The 16196-nt window shown below is 45.9% G+C and overlaps 1 protein-coding gene across 2 annotated transcripts in view; it reads right to left on the bottom strand.

Moving 5' to 3' along the window:
- The window catches only part of LOC104831590, a 38182-nt gene that overhangs the window by 6558 nt on the left and 15428 nt on the right, over positions 1–16196 (bottom strand). The window contains exons 1-2 of one of the 2 annotated variants that reach the window (XM_010567254.1): positions 2792–2852; positions 1666–1944 (exon numbers count right to left, since the gene is read on the bottom strand). In XM_010567254.1, the coding sequence (XP_010565556.1) occupies positions 1666–1944; positions 2792–2852 (340 nt within the window). Of the gene's footprint in view, positions 1–1665; positions 1945–2791; positions 2853–16196 lie in introns of those variants that run through there. The other variant, XM_010567256.1, reaches the window with a different exon arrangement.

Raw genomic sequence — 16196 nt, forward strand, 5'->3', positions numbered from 1 at the left:
CAAAGCATTTGCCAGCCAGAGGCTTCCTCTGTAATCAGCAGGTAACTGTAGCTTCAGAGGAGACTCAGCCCTCTCCTCCACCAGAGGTTTGTACTTTTGCTGTCACTCTGCTTTTCCTTCCATTGTAGAGAGGAACCAGTACAAATCATGCCCAACACAGGTACCAGCACCAGACACCTGCAGTTAGATAGGACCCCCCAGACTAGGACAATTTAAAATGAAGTAAAAAATCATTGATCTTATTACATTTTCCTGAATTTCCCTCTTTCAGTCTACTAAAAGGAGCCAACCTATTTCCTACATTTGCCACTTTGCAAATACAGACTAGACAGAGAAGTAGTATGGTTTTATGACAGTAAGAGTAACATTGAGAACATCTATGCAAACATCCATGTAAATAAGGTCAGAAATCACTTTCTTCAACTAGGACATCATCTTGAGCTATAATTCACTGCCTCCAGGAATACCTTTGCTATGAAATTGTTTCCCCTGACTTAAGCGTGGCAACAGAACACAAGGAGTAGACAACACTTCCCAAAGCAAATCCACTGAAATGGACGTTAAACCCAGGACACTTCTGCAGTCTTTGCCTGCTTCCAGTCTAAGCCCCTGATCTTCGTGCCAAGAAGTCACATCTTTGACCTACTCTCCATGGCAGTTCCGCCTGTTTGCCCCCGAAAGGTGTAAGGATTCATTTGTCTTCACTGAGACCAGTTTGCTCAGACATTTTCATTACAATTTCATACGCTTCAATTTCTCTCAGAAGCTTGTGTAAGTGAAAGCCCTGCAAAAGGGACGGTGGAGATGAGGACCAGAGCAATGGTCGCTGGCTGTCTGGAGCGCTATTCAGCAGGGGGGCAAACCCATTTAAGGTTTCTCCATATTAACCCAAGCTGGATCCTGTACAGAAGGAACTTTATTTCCATCTTCTCACCCCACAGATGGATGAGCAAGCACACGACAGGGACCAGCAACTCTGAGGCCACAGGGAGGACAGCAGGGAGACTGGCACGGTAAGGTACCTATCATTGGCCTCTGAACAGACCCAGAAGATGCTGACCTCCAAGCTGCTCAGGGGCAGCTAAGAATCAGAAAGTCACACCCGGATTCCTTTAGTACCTTTCCTCAGCTGCATGAAGCAGGGGAAAAACCCAGCATGCCTCAACCCAGACCTGCACAGCAGCTCAGTTCAGTTTCCAGAGCCAAGTCAGGTAGGGTTAACTCCTTAAGGAAGCATGTCCACAGGCAGCAAAATGCTGTCAGTCAGTCAGCTTTTGTGAGAGCCATCAGGAACAGTACTCTGGAAATGGACTGAAATCTCCAGTTACATGTCTACATACTGTAAGCTCAACTTTACAAACACTTCAGGCTGCTGTCTCTTACATCAGGGAAAAACAGCACGTAGCTCGACTGACGAAGTAGCACATGACTACTTCAAGGAAGGCTCAACAGACAGGAGAGACTGACAACGCGGACGCAAAAAGCATCCCCTAGTTTACACTCACTATTACTGCCCCTTGAGGTGCCAGAGGCTTACAAAGCTGTTCCAGAGGCACCTATAGCTCCTGCAAGCTCAAGTGGTCTCTCAGGAAGAATTTTAAGGCACCAGCTTCCAAGCTAGGCTCACAAGTTCAAAAGCTATTTGTTGCTAAGAAGGCCACTTACCAAACACTTCCAGTGTAAAAGTGCTGGTGGTGTTGTGAAAAACAAACTCGTATTTTCCTTCATCCTCTTTCTCCACGCTCCTCAGCACTAGAGAGCCATTCTGCAAGTTCAGGCATCTGCTGGCAGAATTGCCGCACTTGGCCAACAAATTATCATTTAAGACAGTTGTCAAGCATTTCACATCCCTCTTGCTCATTCTGGAGAGGTTCTGCAGACTTTGAATTCCCACAGAAAAGACTGCTGAGCCGCCGCTGAGCACACCGGTCCAGGTGACTGAGCCTGAAAGGAGAGGCACAGAGTGTGGGCAGCAAGCTTGCCGTGTCCATCCATCCCCTCTCAGCTGCATCCCAGAAAGGCAAACGTCCAGGGGAGATATAAGAGGGACAGACCCACCCCCAGTGACAGGCTGGGGTCACCAGTAATTGAAAATCAGAGGAGTGGGAAGCCTTCTATAAAGGCCAACTTACCCCCCTGATAACATGGGAGTAGTGTGCAGACCATGCGCACAGGGTGACAAAGGGCTGAGCAGCTGGCCTTTTCTCTCCCCAAATTTGATGAGACCATCTACCACCCCCCATCAGAGCTGAGAGACTGCAAAGATCCTCAGGGCATCAATGCCATGGATCTTACGCAGAGGGCAGCAAAAACAACAGCTGCCTGCACAGCTGCTTTTACTCAAAGAGTAAGGTCACAGTTTTAACTTGAACAAGTCTCACAGTATCCTTGCACATTATTAAGTTGCTGTACGCAAATCAGAGATGGGTAAATGGCAGGGTGACAGCAGCTCGGAGACTAACCCAAGGTCACACCAAGCACTAGGAGTGGGACCACATTGCTCTCCAGCCCCTCCAGCCAGCATTCTGCGTACAAGGACCTTACGTTCTCTGCTGAAATGCTTTTACAGATGCAGTACACTGAGAAAGTACTATATTGTTAGTTATCATTCATTTACTAAAAAAATAATCTGTCTTACTTTGGTCTGACTGCCCCTTTCATGCATTAGCAGTTAAACTATTTGACTTCTCCCCAAACCTTGTAGAGTCCTTAAAAGATCCTGGAGCAAAATTAAGGAATCTGTTCACCTAGGCAAATCTGTGCCAACTTCATAAAGAAAAATCCCACTTACCATGAGGAACAGTTATTATCACCAGCAAGCACTGCAGAGTAAAAGAAGAGCTGAAATCCATTTTAAAGATCTCCTTGCATCATATGCTGAGAAGACGATCTGGCTACAGAGCTCAGTGAATATAGCGTTCAGGAAATGATGTCAGAAGCAAGAGTAAAAAAAAAAGAAAAGAAACTCCATAGTGGACAGATTGAATAATGTTTCAAAATAGACCTGCAAGGTTTTGGGTGACTGAACTCAGGCTGAACCAATGTGAGCCACAAAGTGCTCTGCAAAGTCCTGCACCTTGGAGCTAGCTGCAAGTGTGAGAATAGGGCTGAGAGGTGAGGAGAGACAGAAATATCTCCTGGTCAGCTCATCCCATTTAGGAAGATGCTAACGCTGAGAGGCAAAGGCAAAACACCTATTTCTTTCATCCTTTTCCAGTTTGTCGAAGTACAGCATTCCCATCCAGCAAAATTAGTCCAGTCAGGCAAAGCAACGCACATGCAGACCAGCTGATTTTCTGAAACACCAACAACCGTCACTCATGGAGAGTCTCACCAGCAGCAGGTGTGGGAGAAGGCTCTCCATCTGTATGCAAAGGCTACGTTCCCAGCCTGAACTTGGCTGGGCTCTTCTAGTGACTGAATGGTACCTGCCATACAGGAAAGAGCTCCGTACAGCCACCCCAGGCAAAGAATAAAGGTTACGGGACGTTAAGTTGCATTGCAAAACTAGACTGAACGCAGCCCGAAAGACACCCTGGCTCTGTTTGGAGTGCGGATCCCAGAGACAAGACTGAAAAGCCAATCTTGAGGAACTGCTGTGAACCAGTTATCTACAGGGCCACACCGGACCAGATACTTCATTCACACTCGCTGAGATGGCTTAAAGCACTCTGGCATTTTGCAGAGTGCCGAGGTGGATTTCACAAGCAACACAGCAGAAACCCTCTCGCTCACTGGAGGAAGTAAACTGCCATAGCATTAGAGCCAACATCTGGATTTTTTTTAGATGCACTTAGCAGATGTGCTGGGGAATAACTATGACAGCAGTTGAGGATGCAGCTGGGAATCTTATACTTCCGTGCTGTTTCTCCAGATGCAGCCCATTAAGGAAGATCCACACAGTGGAATTACACGTATACACACATTTCTGTGAAATGGTTAAACCCGTTGTATTGTGGTCTGCACTATTTTTCAAACAATTTGGCTCTGCTTGATAATTCCACATTTCGGCCACTGGTTTGGCCCTTCTGACTTCTTAGCAATGACAACTAATCTCACCTCCTGCTCCCAGTGTCCAAAATTTACAAGTTTGTTCAAGGCTACCATAGCACCATCCTGTCTTTAGGACGATCAGAGGGCTGGAGCACCTCCCATATGAAGACAGGCTGAGAGAGTTGGGTTGTTCAGCCTGGAGAAGAGAAGGCTCCAGGGAGACGTTATAGTGGCCTTCCAGTACTTAAAGGAGGCCTACAGGAAAGATGGGGAGGGACTCTTTATCAGGGAGTGTAGTGATAGGATGAGGGGTAATGGTTTTAAACTGAGAGTAGATTTAGATTAATATTAGAAATAAATTCTTTACTGTGAGGGTGGCAAGACACTGGAACAGGTTGCCCAGAGAAGTTGTGGATGCCCCATCCCTGGAAGTGTTCAAGGCCAGGTTGGATGGGGCTTTGAGCAACCCGGTCTAGTGGAAGGTGTCCCTGCCCATGGCAGGGGGGGGGGAACTACGTGATCTTTAAGGTCCCTTCCAACCCAAACCATTCTATGATTCTATGATTTATCATATGTGCATAGGACAGGCCTAAATTGATCTAAGATGTGACAGAAATAGCCTTCTCTGAGAAAAGCAGTGAAGTGAGTCTTCAGACGCTCAGAGCAGTGCAGAGGAAGGGGGAGAGAGAAAAGTATTTACAGTAAGAAACACTTTCATTTCCTTCTGTGCTGCTAAAATGACATGAAGAAAATTGCTCTCAAATACCACTGCAAGACTAGGGCAAACCATCTGCCTCGGATGTGCACATTCAACTTCATTTCACCTTCATGCTTGAAGGGCAAGCTGGTGGAGCTTAGGGTTGCAGTGCTCTGGTGGAGACACAAAACAGAACAGACAGCATGTGCAGGGTCGCTTCAGAATAGCACCCCAAAACGTTCAAAATCTCAGAAAAACAATAAAACACAAAAGGGGTGCGCATACAGCCAAATCCAGCAAAGTTCACCTTCTCCTCCAGCCAATGATAGCAGCCTTACAGAACTCTTACAGATTTGCAGTAAAATCAAAGAAAAAATACGGCCTTTCTACTGTAGCTCTGTTGTTACAGAAGTGACTCTGCATGACTGTGACATTGCGGTGTCCTGTATTTAGTCTCCCTCTCAGTGACTCCAGGGCAAACGAGTACATTTACGAGTTCAATATTTCTGACTGCAAGTGCCCCATACATCATGCAGTATATGAAGTCCCATTAGGCTCCTTCTGTCCCTCGCTAGCTTAAAAAAAAAAAAAAAAAAAAATCCTTCTGACCCTCACTAGCTAAAAAAATTTAAAAAAAGAAAAAAAGAAATCACAGCCAGGATAAAGATGACAGCATGCATACTATCTGTGTTGTCATCAATCAGCAACCTCCTTTTAAGAGCAACCCTCTCAAATTTCAGATATAACGAATGTTTTAGATGAGATTAGACAATAATTTCTAACATTGGCTAATAAACACTCACAACACCCTTGGCTAGCCAGAAAACTTACTTCCCCTTTTTATATAAAGATGCATAAAGTTTTGTGTGATTACTGCAGACAAAAAACACCTTGTGAGGCTTAACAGAAACCACAAGTAGAAGAAGGGGGAAAAAAAAGACAAGAACTTGTAGTTGGAAGGTGAACTAAAGTCTTTTTTACTTGGTGAGCTGTAAGCTCACAGGGCCATTTTGACCTTTCACTCACTGATGGCATCATGAAAGGAGAATGGAGATTCATTCCTTAGATGACATGAGGCATTCATGGAGCATGGGAGATTGGAAAACCTGAGCTAGCAAGTAAAGCAGGAAATAAGCTGTGAAGTATTATGAAGAAATTTATACATACTAACTCTGCACATCTTCCTTTCAAGAGGCTGGTAAGCATAAGCAGCACACCTATTTTTACTGTCATTAATGCATGTCAGCATTAACTGGGGAAATACACAGGCCTAGCCTCACACTGACGGAGTCGGCAGAGCTAAATGCCAGAACTCAATGCGTGGCGACAGAAGATAAGCCCGCGGCTCTGGCGATGCATGGAGCTGGCTCTGCAGGCTGCTGAGGGCTCCCTGCCCCAGCACCAGCCCCAGGCCAGGAAGCACTGCTGGCTGCAGGCAGTCTGCTCTTCTGTCCATTTGTCCCCCTGCGAAGGAGCGGCATGACCATGGCTACACCACAGCTTGCCAGGGCAGGTATAACCTGGACTGTGCAGCACTGGCAGGCGGGAGAGGCTTGCAGCCATGTTAGCTTACCTGTCCAATCCACACCTACAGCTCTTCACGCATGAGACTTTTTTTTTTTTTTTTTTTAAAGCACGCTTGAGTGGCTCTTGGGAGAGTTTAACTGTGCAGCCACAAGGCAGGAATGGGGGGCAAGCCTGAGAAATGCTTCTGTGTGGGGGAAGCAAGACCCCAGAGACTGATGAAGATTCACATTCATAAGAACATTAATTCTTTCTTTGTTAAATGAAACTAGCCAGAGAGCTATGCTTGACCTCTGAACTCTTTCTTGATCAAAGAAATAGCAAGCAAAAAATAGCAAAGACAAACACAGGAAGGTGTATGCTTACGTGCTGATAAAGAGACTGTCATGCACTTTGTTCCTCTAAGAGCAAAGCTGTGAAATCACAGCTATTTTACAACTCATTTAGCAACTGGACACGCATAATCAGGATACTCCTGTAGATCACATTCAGAGCAAATGGCTTTTGGACAAAATAGGCTGTACTGGCATAGCAAGAAGAGTGACCAGGACCTCCGGTCACAGATGAAGGCCCTCTTGCGTCAGGGACTCGACAGCCCCACACAGATCTGTAAAATGGAAATAAACCTGCAGACTCCCAGTAACATCGACATACATAGGCTTTCCCAGGCAGCCCCAAAGTACAGGCTTGCCAAATACCATATGCTCTGCATGAGACCTGCTCCACCGGCCCTTGTCCCATACGCTGTCCTGCAGCACTCGTACTCCACACATTTGCAATACAGCACAGCAGCACTGCTGCTTGGGTCCCAACACAACAGACAGAGCCCATGAGTCTGATTGTGACATCCAGCCAGCTGCAGCTGGTTTACATGATCCTGGAGGGGCAGAGAAAACCAAGAGGCTGTGTTGCAGCTGTGGACAGACATAATTTGACTGATTGCAGCCCATTCTCAAAGCTGACCTGCACCCTAAGCACACATGCCAGTCACCTCAGTGGATGCGCACGACACTGTCTACCAGCATGTCTGACAGCTGAGGGGCTCTTCCGCACCACATGGACCACAGCAGAGAGGTCTCGCATGTCAGCTCTTAGGAAAGCAAACAGGCCAGACACAGGCCACTGACATTTCTCCCCATCTCCCGAAATCGCCCATTTGCCACAGTTTCCATAGAAAGTTGCACCTGGGGAATTTCTCCTGACCAGCTCTCGCCTGGATGCTGAATAAAGCAAATCAGGAGAAGAGAAGGAAACTGGACTTCCATTCTCATTCCTACTATCTCTGCCTCAGAGACAACCTCCAGATGATCCCCCTTTCAGCTCAATCCATCCAACTTCCATGGGTCTGGTCCTCTGCCCTGAGACAACAGCCAGCCCTGAGTGGCACCCCACAGCTGCCAACCAGCTGCACAACGTGAGATTTTACCAGAGGCCACTGTAAGGGCAAAAGAGAGTGAAGACAACACATGTCCACACTGTTTTCCCAGCTTCCAGTTCAAAGAGACCATAAAAAAGACTGTTCTGAGTCAGATTAAAAGTTCACCTCAGCCATCAGCCTGTCTCCAAACACAGCTGATGTCAGAGCCTCAACTAGAGACGCTCTCTCTGTGACAGGGCCATTTAAAGTAACCCACAAATTACAAAAAGCACATTGGAAAAACACGCTGAGATCAGGAACTGCTGCAGAAAGGCTCTGGGCCTACTTATGGACAAGGTACATGTGGTTTCTCCAGCCTGTAGTACCTCTGGGGAAGGAATGCCCAACACTTGCAAGAGTCAGGGCCAGGATTTCTGGAGCTCTCAGGATGCCCCCATGGGGACTGTCAGATCCCCAGTGACAGGGGCCCACGGGAACACTCTCTCTTCTTCAGAAGATCCATAGATATTTTCAGCTTTCTCTTGCCAAGAGACGGAAAGAACATCTAAGATCCTGCAAACACGGAATGAGGACTTTGTTGTGTGTGTTGGGGGCTTAGCAACAGGGCTGATAAAAGGAAAATCTATACAGATACCTGCTCTGATGCACAGACAAAGAGGAACCTGGGAGACCTCCCAGCAGCAGGTCTGCTGCACCTCAGACACCTCTCCAGTGAGACACACACCACTGTCCTTGCGTCATGCTTCCTGCCACAGCCTTTGCTTTTGCTGTGTGATGCTGAGGCTATCTGGGACCTACCAAACCAGATACTGCTGTTCTGTCTAAAATGTACAGTTCAAGTAACAGTGCGTGGCAGGGAGGATCCTGAAGGGGAAGGGAGGATGAGACTGCATAGTATCCCAGAGCAAACAGAGAATCTCATCTCACAGTAGCACCTTGATTTCATGCACATGGTGCCCACCTGTCTCATGCTCTGGAAAAGCCCATCTCTTTCCTGCCCCATAATGCACAGCAGAGCAGTCCCATGCCTGCAGAATACGTAAATGACAAGCTGGAGGGAGGTCATCTTCTGCTCCCATTTCAGAAAAGTTAAAATCCATGTGCTTGTCACAGATCCCATGATTCATACGCAAACTCCCCTCCCCCAGCTTTCTCTCAGATAGTGAACAAGACCAACCAGGATTACAGAAGCTTATTCAGACTTCTGCTCATTAACAAGCTGCTGTCACGCTTAGGCCTTCTCTTCTCCCTCTACCCCTGCCACCAGACAGCTCAGGGTGAATGTCATGAATTCACCCCCAACTCCACTACTGCTGAGCAGCTATGGGGGGAGAGACCCACGCAGGTCCACGACAAAGCAGAGATGTGAAGGAGGTACTGTGCCACACTGCCATCTCATTTTGGTGCTCACCTATCACCTCACTACCAGGTGAGGCGAACAAGAATATAAGGATCCCAGCTGTCCAGGTCAAGCATACTAATCACATACAGTTTCTCTGACACAGCTCTCCTAGTCTGGCCCACAATGACAAGAGAAAAAGAAAAGTCCATATATAGAATAACTGCTAGAAACCACACAATTTATATTTAGCACCACTGGATGTGGGGCGAAATGCTTTGCATTTGCTTTGGAAAAAAAAACCAAACCCAAACAAAAACCGCCTTATTACAGAGCTATTCAGACGTATGGCTTCAATCATGGTGCTACATGAACAGAGCTTAACTGAAGGACCACATCAAGGACAGCAAGCACAGTGCCTACAGTCTATAGGCTTTGGCCAGTTACACTAGTCAGAGGAAAATCTGTTTCTGTGAGTGGACAGCATTAGGAGAAGTCAAGTTAGGATCCAACCTGCCACAGGTTGGTGGTCAATGGTGCTTTTTTGCTTTCATCTCTAATGATTGACTCAGATGAATTTCAGCCCCCAACCAGTTTCACCTGGGTCTTGCTCAGAGGCTGCTACCATGTAACTCTGCCACCAGTGCCCCCAGCTCACTGTCCTTGGCCTAGCCTGCCAAAATTGAGACAGACAAAATTGTCTCTGGCAGAGATTCTCAGCTCCTGCCAACTAGGATTTTTCTGCAGCCACCCACCCACTCCTCAAGTACCAGACCATCTTGTTCATCTTCTCCAGTTCCTCCTTGCTTTGCCTTGCCTCATTTTGGTGAGGGAAAATCAACTTGGCAAAATCCCAACTTGGAAGATGAACTTGGGAAATTTCACTAATGTTGCCATCTTCAAACTAATCATATAAACATTATTTACAAAGGCAAAGAGATTTCATCGGTTAAAATTTCTTGCAGGATTCACTTAATGTCTTAGCCTTACATCTGCTGTGGTTATGTGAAGGTTAATGCCAGGCTCATTTAAGAAAATCTTTTCAACATAGTACAGAATAGGGACAAAAGCCACCAAAACCAGCTTTACATCCACAAGATCACAGGTCATCATGACAGGTATTCCTCACCTCGTCACACCCTAGCACCATGGATAACCTAATGTGACAGTCAAAAGACTTGAAAAAGCAGCAAAAAACACTTTGTGCCTTTTGCTGAAGCTTTGCTACCACACACAAGAAACTGCAACCGCTGGTACCTGCAGCAAATTAAAGCATTCAAGAGCTTGAAGAAGCTTCTTTATTTAAAAAAATAGCTGTCTTGTCAGCAGACTGAAATTCATTGTACAGGGACCAGAACTCCACTGAAAAAAAAACTTAACCATCCACAAATTGAAAGAGGCTGAAAAGCAGCGTTTTATAGGATCAAAGCTGGAAACACAGCTTCAGCATACCTGCTACAACTTAAAAGGCAGGTTAGAAAGTCCTTGGCAGGATACTCTTTAACGAGGTAGCCCTGGCTGAGGCCAAGGCAGCAAATAAATAAGGCCTTTTCAGACTAGATTAAAGTCCTGCATACCCTGAAAATCAGAAATGAGTAAGATTTTCAGAACCTGCAAGCATTTCTTCTCTATTATTTGGCAATGCCAGAGGGCTGATAGGTGTTCCTCCCACACTCAGTGGAAGCAGATGTGGCCTCCCAGACTGATGGCTCCGTTCATAGCAGGAAGGACTGGGTCAGATCTGCGTGGTGGGGGAGAGTGGAACAGCGCAACGCCCAGGTCGCTCCTGACAGAGCAGTCCCTGCGCAGGTCCAGACCGTGCTGTGACAAAGCAATTCAGCTCCATGGAAATAAAACCAAAGCACTGTCAGACCTAAGCCTTCTGAAACTGAGGAAGGCCAGTATAAGACTGACTTCTACATCCTCAAAGCTTACAAATATGTAGGGATTTCTACATTGCATTTTCTAGTGCAGCAGCACTTCTGATCACTTGTAAGCATGGGAAGTTATTGCAGTGGCGGCACATACCCGATAAAGCAAATTTCTGACAATGGTGCCAATGACCTTAAAGTACTCCCTAGACACTGAGAGGTGTACAGATCAAGCTGATACTCACCCCTGGTTCTTTCCTCTAGAGCCCTTCTTCATAAACATTTCTTTTTATCTTCTTGGAGACTGAAATTTGGGTGTATTCACCAGAGGTTTGGAGCTGGGGGTCTCTCCAGGACTAAACGTCATGAAAAAAAGGCAAGAGACTGCAATGCCTACTTTTTGCAGCCATGTATGTGTTCAGAATTTGAATATTCCTGCCAAATAACACTTCTGCTGGGTCAATCTCAATTTATTCGGCCTTCACCTTATATGCCTTAAAGCAACAGGTATAGCATCTGGCCATTTTAGTCTCTGCACAAATCTTTGATATTTATTTAATGCTTTGATTCATTCTCCCTACTTCCCCTGATGACTGAGGGTGGTACAGAGTATGCAACTATTGCTCTATTCCTGTTTCTCAGTTGTAGTGTTACTGATTTGTTATTAGAATTAATCATATTTAATTTTAATAGGAATATAGAATTATAAGAAATATTTTAGCAAAAATTATATATCTATTGCATTTTACACATTTAACCAACAACCAACAGCTGTTGTGAAATCCTCTGTATAGCCCTGTACCAAGGCCGGAGGAATTGGTTAAAATCATCTAGTAGGAACATTTAGAACTTAGATAACAAGCTTAAGATTTAAGATAATTTGGATATAGTGTTTATTTGTAGGAGTATATTATAACCTAGAAGAATGCATAAGATGTCAGAATTTCAAATGAACGGGAACTGAGAAGAGTCAAATGAAGCAACTTGTAGTTATCTGCCAAGAAACAGTTAGTTACCTGCCAAGGGCCAAACTGCGCAGAATCACCTAAAGAAGGTCAAGAAGCGGACAAGTGAGGAAGACTATGAAAGACCACCAGAGAGCTTCAATGCGCCTGCGTAAAGGACATTTACATATGCTAATGACTTCCCAGAAATCTAATGAATATGCATAACATTTCCCAGAAATCTAATGAATATGTATGAATAAGTTCAATATAAGGTGTATGATTTTGGTGTTCAGGCATGCGTGGTTCGTGAGAGGACTCACCCACGCACCTGGCTGTCAATAAAGAAGTGTCTGCTTACCTACACTAAATTGGTGTTGATAAGTTCTTTATTCCAAGTTTTTCGGCAACAGTAGGCCTAGGCATATCTTGGATAGTTCAGTCATCTGGTATCTTTCTGCTAACTCCTCACAAAAAATATCCTAAATACCCTACCTTTTCTTTACAGAATTACGATTTGGTTGGAGAGATTCTATGGCCTTTATCAGCCAAAGCAACCAGCGTTACTTGTGTCTTCCACACAATTTTCCCTATTTGTACTTGCTATTAGCACATCATCCACATGCTGTATTAATGCACAGTTATTGGTTAACTCTATGTCCTGTAAATCTGTCACTAGGATTTTCAAAAATAAAGCTGATGATCCTGCAAACCCTTGAGGAAATCTAGTCCATGTTTACAGTTTCCCCTCCCAGGTGAAGGCAAAAATATACTGAGATTCTGGATGCACCATTATACTGAAGCAAGCTGGGCACAAATCACTGTCAAACATTTTGTGTTGGCCAGTATCGTGGTTATAATTGTTGAAGGATCAGAAACTAATGGATGCAATACAAGTTACCCACTTATTTATTGCTCATAAGTCTTGGACCTTTCTATAAACTGGTTTTCCATCTGAGCCTAGTTTAGGTTTTTTAACCAGCAAGATATGAGTATTACAGGGACACTCGCAAGGAGTTAAAATCCCTCTTGACAGAAAATCTTCAATTATTGGTCTTATACCTTCCCTTGCTTCCAGAGGTAACAGGTATTGTTTTAAGGAAGGAGGTTTGCCTCCCTTCATTTCTATCTGTACTGGATTAGCTGACCTTAATAACCCTACGTCTGCACAACTTTGGGCCCATAAAATCCTAGGCACATCTTTGAGTTCCTGGGGTATTTCTATCCCTTCTTCAGTTGCTATAGCTGTCATAATTTTTTGGTACATTACCCATTGGGAGTCACAATGTAATTCCTTGTGGTGTACACAGCAACTCTGCCCATAATTTATGTAACAAATATCTCCCCACCAAATTTGCTGGTGCCAATCACAACAGCAGAAAAGAACAATTAACAGACCATGCACCTATCTATACCATCATTTTCTCTGTCCCAGGTACAAATATAGATTTATCTTCTACTCCTACAGCATTTACTTTACCCTCAATTCTTGCTCCTTTGTGGGATTGGTTAATATTGAATAAGTTGCGCCAGTATCTATCAGACATGGGCAAGTTTCATCTCCAATTTTCAAATCTATAACTGGTTCCTTAGAGTCCTCCGAGAGGATTACTTTTGTATCTCCTTCCACTGCTAGGGCCTGAGGATCTGGTAACCATCATTGTTCATCACTTTTGTTCAGCTCCTGATTGATTTGATTTTCCCTTTGTTGCTGTTGTAGTCCCCTTCTCGGGATCACAGGGCATTCTCTTTTCAAGTATATTGGTTTTATTACAGTAATCCTTTGGTCTTGTCTGATGTAGATTTCCATTTCCCTTATTTCCATTATTATTACCTCTTTGCCTCCTAAAATTCCTACCTTGCAAAGCAGCTGCTAACAACCTAGCCTCCTCTTCCTGCTGTTTTCTCTTCTGCCTAGCCTTAGCCTCATCCCTTCCATTATACACAAACATTGCAATACTTACTATCTCCCCTATCAGCTTCCCTTGCCAACCTGGAGAACACTGGTTAAAATACTTCTTAATATCTGGGGCCGCTTGATCTACAAATAAGGAGACAAGCAAAAACCTATTTTGCAGGGCTTCGGGGTCAATTTCCCCAAATATTTGGAATCATTTCCCCCATGTAGTTAATGCCTTGTTGGCATTCTTTTTCCTTTGTCCAATTAACCATTCTTCTAACCCTTTTTGACATAATCTTAATGCATCTAATTCTGCCTTGGTCTGATAATTCCTGTCTGGCTCTGCATCTGGCCACACAGTCCTACCACCCAGAGCAGCAGCCTGTTCTCTATTTTTCTACAAAATCAACACTCGTTCTTCAGAGGTAAATACAGTTTCCAGTAACCAACAAACATCAGACCAAGCAGGGTCATATGCTCTAAAAATTCCCCTAATCATTTGCTGAAGCTTTTCCAGGTCTTCCTAGAGTCAAGGCATTTGTTGCTGCCATACCACCAAATCTACGGGGCCAAACAGCACACATACTCTTGTTACAGTTGTGGCTGCACCTACCGCCAGAGGAGGAATAATTACCTCCTTCGGCAGAGCTTGCACAGCTGTTGAAGGGAAAGCAGGAGGTGCAGAAGGGGGAACAGAAGGAGTAATAGAGTCGATCGAAGACAAAGGAGACAGAGACACATCTAGAGCAGCTGCCTGAGCTTGCATGAACAGCAGTGACTAAGTCTCCAAATCAAAGGAATTATGTAGAATTACACAAATTCAATTCACCAACACCTCACCTCTTTCTGGTTGGTCCCAGTCCATTCCCTGAGACAGACAGAAATAGATGAATTCACCGCATCTCCAGATCAGATGCTCCCCAAGAGGCGCCAGAGTCGACCAGTGGACTGGTCCCATCTGGGCTACAAATTCTGTTGCAGAAGTGACTTAGGATGTTTGTTGACCGAGGAAGAAAGGGACACAAGGGTAGAACTACAAAAGGTTTATTTCATGATCATGAGAACCCTCCTCTATAACAGAAGGTATCCAAAGGGATTTTCAAGGAGTTTATATATCATTTGAAATGAAAGGCTAAGCATAATCATCCAATAGCACACAGACACGCTTCTGCCCTGTCCTGTCACGTTCAGCACCTTTGATGTATTCTCAGACATCCAGTATTGTGTTGCCTCTGCCACCCGGCAGTTAACACAGGACCTTCTGAGGTCCAGATGTTCCCCTTCAATTGCCAAACACAAGTTATTGTTTATTATTATTCTCCTTAGGGCAACCTGCTACCACTTTTTCTCACAATTGTTATCTAACAAGCTAAGCTCAGAAGCTACAGCATAAGAATCTTCCCCCAACAAGACAGGCAGAGGATCTTGACCCAGGCCAGCAAACCAGACCATCTACAACTGGACATAAAGCAAGCAAGAGCCACACTCCCCAAGACCACACAACAAGACAGTATCTCCCTGGCTAGCTAACAAGCCAAAACTACACTCTAGTAAAGAGCCAGCCAGCCAGAGACCCTCATCTGCTAGTCAAAAATAGCATCTCCCGTAGAGAGACTGCCAGAGTTATGAACAGCAGCCACAGGTGATACCTAAAACTGGTCACTCACAGTGCTATCTTCGGCCGGCTGCACTCATGCTTGGCCCAAAACGTTCAGACAGAACCAAAATCACCCACATACAAATGAGCCAGAGCTGGGACAAGTGTGGTAGGGCTCTGACTGGCTGGTCAGGGCAAATAGTATAGGGCTCTGGTTGGCTGGCTGGGGCAAATGGACTACGGCTGTGGCTGGCCGGCTGGGATAAACGATGTAGGGCTCTGGCTGGCCGGCAAGAGCCCTACACCAGGTACCTTAGAGAGTCATCCAGAGCCCTACCCCACTTGCCCCCACCACCCAGACACAGCCCTACCCCACTTGCCCTTGACAGCCTGCCAGAGCCCTACACCATTTGCTCCATCTGGCCACCAAGAGCCCTACACCATTTCCCCCAGCCATACACCCAGAGCCCTACCCCAGTTGCCCCGGCCAGACAGCCAGAGCCCAACACCCTTTACCCCAGCTGGTCAGCCAGAGCAATAACCCACTTCTAAAAAAGGGCCAGCCACAGCCCTAGCCCACTTGCCCTGTCTGGCCCGCCACAGCCCTACACAATTTGCCCCGGCTGGCCAGCCACAGCCCTACCCAATTTGCCCCGGCTGGCCAGCCACAGCCCTACCCCACTTGCCCGGGCCAGCCACAGCCCTACCCCATTCGCCCGGGATGGCCGCCCGGAGCCCTGCACCATTCGCCCGGGATGGCCGCCCGGAGCCCTGCACCATTCGCCTTACACCATTCGCCTGGAGCTGGCTGCCCAGAGCCCTCCACCATTTGCCCTACACCATTCACCCTACACCATTCGCCCAGGGCGGCTGCCCAGAGCCCAGCACCATTCACCCTACACCATTTGGCCAGAGCCCTACTGCACTTACCCGGGCCGTCCAGCTGGAGCCCT

This window comes from Haliaeetus leucocephalus, unplaced genomic scaffold (assembly GCF_000737465.1).
Source record: "Haliaeetus leucocephalus isolate CR32 unplaced genomic scaffold, Haliaeetus_leucocephalus-4.0 Scaffold228, whole genome shotgun sequence".
NCBI classification, from domain to species: Eukaryota; Metazoa; Chordata; class Aves; order Accipitriformes; family Accipitridae; genus Haliaeetus; species Haliaeetus leucocephalus.